This window comes from Polypterus senegalus, chromosome 7, assembly GCF_016835505.1.
Source record: "Polypterus senegalus isolate Bchr_013 chromosome 7, ASM1683550v1, whole genome shotgun sequence".
NCBI classification, from domain to species: Eukaryota; Metazoa; Chordata; class Cladistia; order Polypteriformes; family Polypteridae; genus Polypterus; species Polypterus senegalus.
The window spans coordinates 156,609,500-156,617,973 of record NC_053160.1 but is presented as its reverse complement, the minus strand read 5'-3'; the positions used below and the strand labels follow the sequence as shown (position 1 = coordinate 156,617,973).

Below are 8,474 nucleotides of genomic sequence, written 5' to 3'. Positions count from 1 at the left end.
ATGTCATGTTCCAAAAGAAAAAAAACAGAAGGACAAAGTCGGAACCATAGAACAGTTTACTGGAACAGTAAAAAAAAAACCCACAGGACTGTAACAGCAAAAATGAATGTCTTTGAACTTGAACTATTTACAAATGCCTATGAATCTGTCATTGTTCTGGCCCTGAGAGATGCCGTTAAAGGAAAAAAAAATGCAGACTTCGTAATGCAACAACACCTTCCTTCTTGAACCCTCTCCCTCGAGAGCCCCACCCCCTCCATATGGGGTACCACCCCCCTTTCAGTGTCACTCATACCCTGCTGTCAGTCCTATACTTAACTCTCCCTCAATCTGACCCAACAGTCTCTTCCAAGGGTCTTCAACCTGGCTGGGATGTTACAATATATTAGCAACAAATAGCTACATTTTGCAAGTTCTGAGCATACGACTGGACAACTTGATGTCTATGTAATGGCCCTGAGAAGTTGAATCAGCCTGGGGATGCGTCACTATCAGTATGAGCTGGCATTCCATCATTCAAATGAGCAGCTTCAGATCCAGTTGTGGGGAGCCTATAAAAATATCAATACTGTCAAAGTCTTATATGAATAGCAAGTGGTCCTTCTAAAGACAGTGAGCTACCTAAAAGAGAGATGTAAAGAGCAAGAATGCATTACACTGCAGAGCATGAAGTTACTATTTACAGTACTTTGTACATGCACAGAGAAAAATACTCTATACTGTGCACATATACATACCATGTATATAAGGAGAATCATGTGTATATACACTATGTATGCACAAACTCAATACAATTTGTGTAGCATATTTAGTTCGTTCTTGTATCACATTCTAACAGAGCATTGTTCAATACACATTTAGCTAAACAACATATTTAGCAACATATAATACAATTAAAAAGATAATAACACAAAAAACAGCATATCTGAATGAGATATTGAGACAACCTAACTAAAGGTAATCCAACAAGTTGGTTGGACTTACTTGTCTCCTTGTCAGACGTCTTTATGTTCTTATGATATATAAGTGAAATCCAAACATATCTGTATTTTAATTGCAGTCACTCACTAATTTCCATAAGCTCTCTGCTCTGTCCTGCTCAGATTAATAAACTAAAAGCTAGATAGCCCATGCATGTGCAATCAAACTACTTTATGCTACTTAAAAGTAAATATACTGCTTATTATCAATGCACTAAATGCATTGAGCATAAGTTGTGTTCCTCGTTAAGACCACCAGGTGGCAGTCGCGTTTCAGTCCGATTTCCCAGTTTCTGGGCGGGGTCTTATCGCTAGGCCGTCACCGGGGAGATGGACACAGCTACTTGAGCAGGCAGGGAGCGAGCAAACTGACTGCGATCGCGGGCACGCGCTTTCGGCTTCATTCTTCTGAAGTGACACGGCGTGTGTTCTACCTGCCGGCCGGAGAAGAGCACCGAGCATTGCAACTGAGCGGGGTGCATACAACGGGAGTTAAGGGTGACAGGAGCAGTGAAGACAGCCATGTGCACAAAAGTGTGACGCGATCCCTCGGGGCTGAATGAGGAGCTGGTGAGCGACACCGCCGCTCTTCAGAGCAGCTCATCGCCCAGTGACGCCGTACCGGTCGGCAATCTGGAGGCTCAACGAGTAGTCTAGGAAGGGGGCACGTCCTGACTCTGCCTGAACCCTGTGGACAGTAAGGAGGGTGATCAGACGAGGAAATACCTGCCTGGCACTAAAGCTCTTTTTTTCATTTATCCTGAAGTCGGAACAAAGTTGCAGCTCTTTGTAAATGTGCACCCGTATTGAATAATTGAAGAGGAAAAGGAACGCACAAAAAGAACAGAGAAATCCCAAAAGACAAAGGGATACCAAGGGGCAGTGACAGCAGACAGGTAAGCCGCAGGAGGGCAGCTAGCGCTGACAGCTGGCAGCTTTAAAAAGTGAGCAGAGTATCGGCTGTGAAGCGCGAGACAGCGTCACAAAGGTTTACAAAGACTCCATTCTAAGATTCTTCATGGCACTGTCACCTTCTTCGCACTTTTTGTGTTGGGTCATTACGTTCAGCTCATTTTCATTCTAACCACAGATAAGAAGGGGCTGCGCTGATAACCGGGAACGATCACTAAATCGGCCACCGCAAGTAGTGTTAGACGCGTTTGTGGGGTCGTCTGCCCGTATAGTTAGCACATCACAACCCAAAACTAGTCGAAATGCCTTGCCCTCAACCGGAAGCGTACGCACTTACACGTGGGTGTGTTTGTGTTTAGTCTTGGTGAATATTGGATGTGCCTTAATGTTGAGAAGACTGTGTCATCCATTTCTGCAGATATCAAGTGTGTTCTATATTTTTTTGTGGAGAAGTGTTCCACACTGCATTTCGAGGCAGACGAGCTGCTTTAGAGCACTTCTCGTTGTGAAAGATGCTATACTGATTGTGACTTTTTCCACCCAAACATCATGTCTTGTAGCGTCATGTACTTTGCTTTGTCCTAAAGTAAACTGATAATGCAAGGTACAAAATTTATTTTTCAGTTTTTATGAGAGTCGTCTTTAGAGCTGCCCCTGAACTTCCAGTAATAAAACGTCGAGCGCGAGCAAACACGTCATTGTGTGCAGGGAATTCCCATTGATTTTTCAAGCCCCCTAGACCTGCACTTCGCATTCTTACTTTATTTAACTTTAAACCTTATCACACAGACGTTTATTGATGAATAGAAAAAATTGTATTGTAAACACAACCCAACAGCGTATCAATGCATTCATCATTGGAAGCACCTTAAGATACCATGTTAAAGGAATGCGTTAGAATATATAATGTCTGTTTTCTTCAGAGTGTTTCTCCTCCATGTGATTTGCTGAACAAAAATATTAGGACAGGTAGGAGGAACTGGATAGATAGATAGATAAAAATATCTATCTATCTATCTAATATAGCACCTTTCATATCTATCAGCTATATTTGTTTATCTATCAATTATATTGTCTTGCTGTGAAATCTAATGTCTGTTAGCAATCTTCTTATAAACATTTACTCTTCTTGGAACTTTATTAATATTAGTCCTTTGTTTTAAGGTGGGCTGCTCCACGAAAAGCACTATGTAAAATAAAGATTGACAGATATGCTGTAACCATTTTTTCTTTATTCGTGTTTGGAAATTAGAACTTCCCTGAATTTACTTTGAGATGAATGGAACCACAGCAAAAAGGGCAGTTTGCCATTAATCAAACAAAAATGGTCCCAATGTTTAAAAGCAGTCAAAAGTTATGTACAGTTTATGTTCTTTAGTAAAAAAACACGTTCTTTACAAGTGTGGATTTAAAATAGAACTGTACATCTATCCCTTTAGCTGTCAATTGTATGTATACGGGGTGTCATAGCAGTGCCATAACCTATCTCCCTAAAATTAAAAGCAAGGCAGAAGCGAGTAAGGAAATGTATGACAAGCTTGTATGTGTATATGTGTGTGCATGTGAAGTACAAATAATATCTATCTATCTATCTATCTATCTATCTATCTATCTATCTATCTATCTATCTATCTATCTATCTATCTATCAACCAGTAGACTACACTTATGGTTACAGCATTACCTAAGGGTGTGATGGTGGTGTAGTGGTTAGCTGTTTAGTGCTGCTGCCTCACAGATGAAGTTCTGAGGTCAAAGCCTGGAACACTGTCCATGTGTATTTTTTATTTTTTGCTTCCATTTTCTTCTGACTTTCACTGTAGGTTTGGATGATAGATGATAAACCGTAATTATGGTTCCAAGGATGTGCACTATGAATGACAGGTACACCATACAGTGTTGAGTCCAGCCTTGCAATATGGGCAGTCCGGACATGCTGTAGACCCTTTGTAACTGTGAATATGAATAACCATGTATAGAGAACCATTTTAAATAATAAATCAGTTGCAATCTTTCGAATAATCTGTATTTGATTTAAATAGCACCTTTTATGCAGAACTCCATTGCAGCATACAGTACATTTCTTGCATAATACATCTTAAGAAATGAATGGCCTAAAAGACTGAAGAATTCACTTAAACAAGGATACACTGATGGTTGTGGAAGCAGGCACTTCTTCAAAGGAGTTGTTAATGGGGCAATCAAAGTTAAGCTTCTGTTGTATGCAATGTCTGTAGTTGGCATGGGCACTGTAGCCTGAGCCAGGGCTTTTTGATGGGACATAAACAGTGTCTAAGGGGATGTGGGCATGGAATCACAATAAAAGAATATTTCTGCACAGGGCAGGATTCTTCAGATGCACATGCTCTTGGCTTCTTTGGTTGTTCAGATATTAGATGCAGGACTTAGTTTTGAGCAACCGGTGTTCCATAGTGTGCCAGTCCATAGCGAGTGAAGAAAGAATAGACACGCCATGTGATGTTGTGGTTAAAGCTTTGAATCTTAGTTCCTGAGTTGGTGGCCTTATAGGCTGCTGTTGACACTGTGTGGCCATGACTTCACCTGCCCATGCTCCAATTGGAAACACAAAAGAAATATAACCAATTGAATCTGTCGTATGTTGCAGGTTGCCTTGGATAAATGTGTTAGATAAGTAATGCTATATATATACTCGCATTTTAAACTCAGGAGTCAATTTTGAAGAATCATGCAGTGGGGCAACAGTAGGATATGAACTAATAAATTCATGGCTTAAAGGCCACCTCAGCAATTCTTCAGTACCTCAGTATAAGGTCGTATTAAGTTTTATGATTTTTTTCTTTACAGGTCTGTGGATACCTGCTGAACCTTACAGAGGGGGGTCGCAGTGCTCAAATTTTGCCGTCCTGATTAGAGGAAACAACTTTGAATTTATTCCCTGCCGTTGTGATGAATACTTGCATCTGATCTACTGTGCTCACGTTCTTTCTTTCTGACTCACTGGTGTGTTTCACTGGACTTTTGGATTCACCAACTTGTTCACTTTTGTTTTTTATCCTGCACCTGAATCTCTATTTGGGCATTCTGTGGAATTTTGGATCGAAAAAATGGGGTGTTTCTGTGCTGCTCAGGAGGAATTTTACTGTGAAGTTCTGCTTCTGGATGAAACCAAATTGACACTGACAACTCAGCAACAGGGAATTAAGGTAAGCGAGTCATTTAGTCATGCCTTTCTATAAATGCTTCCTCGATCGATCAATCAGCTGTTATTCAATAGGTGCTTGACAAATGCTCACTTTCTTTTCATGATCTAGAAGCTCATTTTTCAACGTCTTGGCCTCAAAAGACAGGATTGACATTTGCTTAAATTATCAGCATTTTATACCAACCTGTTGATTCTCTCAGCCAACAAACTCCCAGCTGCGAAATTTTCTTTTTCTGTACACCAGCAAAGAATAAAAGTGACTGCAATTCATTTAGCCTAGTGCCCATTGTGTAGTTTTCTTTGGTTTTAATGGGTTTAATGGAATCTGTAATTTCTTTTGAATGGGTGGATGTATGCATTATTTGCATTATTTAAAGCTTAATCTTGTTTCAAAAAGCATCTGGCATTCCAGCATTTACTGCAAAGTCTGTATGACATTTTTTGGTATACTTTGGTTCATTGACTTAAATATAAAATCACCTGCTTGTTTTGTGGCCCATCCATTTTCACACTTGTTTAATCCAATTTAGGATTTCAGGTTTTGGAGTGATTCAGTCTCTCCATTTTTCTTGACGTCTTCACATGTGACAAAATTGAAGTAACAGGGAGTACTAAGGTGGTACTGAATGATTTGGAAATTACATAGGGAGAAGTACTGCTTAGATTAAATAGGCTGAAATTAAACAAACCACCGGGACCAGATAGCATTTACCTTGAATGCTTACAGAAGTTAGTAGGTACATATATAAAACCTCGGCATACATTTTTAGAAAGTCATTGCATGCGGGGGAAAATCATAAGGACTGGAAAATTGGAAATATTATTCCACTATATGAAGAAGGTGATCAGGCACACCCAAGTAACTATGGACCAACAAGCTTAACATGCATCAGGGTAATTTGATGGAATTAATTAGTAAGAAGAAGACTGAGCAACACATGACAAGAACAGGAGTTTTACTGAACCACCAGCATGGGTTCAAATAAGTTCACATGCTAGAATTCTGTGAGGACATAACAAAAAGATACAATCAGAGTTGTGCTTATGAAATTATTTATTTTGATTTTCAAGAAGCATTTGATAATGTTCCTCATGATAGGTTGAGCATCAAAGTAAAAGATGTGTGAGTTCAGGGTAATGTTTTTTAAGTGATTGGAGAATACGCTAAAACACTGGAAGCAGAGGGTGATGGTGCAAGGAACTCAATCAGAATTGGGTGATGTTAAGAGTGGCGTCCCACATGAGTCTGTGGTAGGGCTGCTGCTATTTTAATATATATAAATGATTGGTTAGAAATGTAAACAACTAGCTGATTAAGTTTAGAGGTGATACCAAGATAGGTGGACTGGCAGATAATCTAGAATCCATTGAATCACTACTGAGGGACTTGGACAGCATACAGGTTTGGACAGATTTGTGGCAGATGACATTTATTGTATGTAAATGTAAACGTTTGTATGTAGAAAGTATACATGTTAGATTTGAATTCTCAGTGTTTTTGAGAAGGAGCTAGGAGTCTTATAGGACACAATATTGTCACCATCCAGACAGTTTTCAGAAACAGTTAAGAAGACTAACAAAATGTTAGGTTGTTTAGCACAATGTGTGGAGTACAAGACAATGGAGGTTATGATTACACTTTATAAAGCATTGGTGAGGCCTGTGTGCAGTTTAGGTTTCTGGGCTACAAAAAAAAAAAAACATAGCAGTGCTAGAGAAAGCCCAGAGAAGAGTGACTAGGCTGATTCTGGGGCTATAGCACACACATCCACAAGCTCAGTTTGAAGTCATCCAAACTGCACTTTTTTTGGATGTAGAAGGACATCAGAATAGCCCTCAAAAATCCACATATGTACACGGAGAGCATGAGAAACACTATACCAATAGTGAACGGGCTAGGTTCAGGCCCAGCCACCATTGTATCGTCATACCTCTGAGCTGAGGCATAATTAATCTTTGTTTTCTAATGAAAGTCCTATAACTGTTCATCATTTTGGTGGCTCTCTGGCAGTGGTACAGTGGTTAGTGCTGCCATTTTGCAATTTCAGTAATAAGGTTTTGATTTCCAGATTGGGAACTATATCAGTGAATTTTGTACCTTTTCCTGTAAGTAGTTATTTTTCCTTGTTTCCTCAAGCTATATCCTACATACTAATGTTCATGTTAGATTAATTACCAGCCCTCAATTAACTCAGTGTGAATGAGTATGGCATCCCATGGCTTATTCCAAGTGCTATACAGTACATTAATTCATTGGTTTGTGTCTGCTAAGTAATTATTCAGATAACTAATTTAATTTTTACATCTTCAAAGAATAGTCATTTTTTGTTTATACAGGTACATAACATCACATACCTTCTCAGAAGAACTTTATCAGATTCACAGTTGCAGCAATGACAGGTTACATAAGCAGCAAGATGAATACACACTAGGTGGGGCACCACTGCATCACACAGCCCACTCACGGACACACTTACACACACAAGGGGAACAAACATATGCAATTACCATTAAACCTAAAATATGTATTTTTGGGAGGAAAGCTGGAGGATTCTGAGAAAAAACGTACAGACATAGGAAGAATATACAAACTCCACCATATTTGAACCCATGATGCTAACTGCAGCACAGCTGTGCTCACTCATGAAGGTACACTGTGATCCAGTAAGATGAGTTTCACAGAGTGCTGTTTTTGGAGAATTTTTTTGTTTTATGTGATGTCCAGTGTGCAGGTTTGGTATTTACAATGAAATTTTTTATTTGTTGCAAATGTAAAATATTGCAAATGCAGTTAGTTAACTGACTACCGGGTTAACAGTGAATCTGAACATCATTAGATATACTGCATGAACTTTAATGGTATGGATATGTGAAACAAATTGCAAATAGATGTTGAAAACAAAAAGCGAGTTTCAGTGTTCAACAGTGAACCACCTTAATGTAGTTGCAGTCTGATAGAACATAATAAATTTAACAAATGAGAGGAAACCATTACGTCCATCAAATTGCTTTGGTTAACATCTAGCTAACATGTCTCAATATGCCACCTACATCCTTTATAAAACTTGTCAAGGTTTCCGTTTTCTGTGCATAACTCAACTATCTCCAGATTCTCACAATCATTTGTATGAAAAAGTGCTTCCTTACTCACATTTTGAAATTTAGTTCTCTTTAATTTCCACTGGTGACTCCATCTTGGGCTCCCACCTCATCAATATAGTATCTTTATGAGTGTGTATTAGTGTCAGGGAGATTTGTTTTTCATTTTATGCACTTCTTAAAAATACTGTAGACTTGGTTGAGCAACATGAGCAGGACATAACATAGCATGCCTGAACACTGGTGCCCCATCCAGTGTTAATTCCTACCTTTCACCTGATGTTTGTTGGACAGGCTCTG

The 8,474-nt window shown here is 39.2% G+C and overlaps 1 protein-coding gene across 2 annotated transcripts in view; it reads left to right on the top strand.

Moving 5' to 3' along the window:
- Nucleotides 1-1,329: 1,329 nt before the first annotated feature.
- Nucleotides 1,330-8,474, top strand: part of epb41l4a (erythrocyte membrane protein band 4.1 like 4A) — a 486,901-nt gene continuing 479,756 nt past the window's right edge. For both annotated transcript variants that reach the window (XM_039759425.1, XM_039759424.1), the window contains exons 1-2: nt 1,330-1,876; nt 4,718-5,076. In XM_039759425.1, coding sequence (XP_039615359.1) covers nt 4,978-5,076 — 99 coding nt within the window. In that variant the 5' untranslated portion in view covers nt 1,330-1,876; nt 4,718-4,977. The remainder of the gene's footprint in view (nt 1,877-4,717; nt 5,077-8,474) is intronic.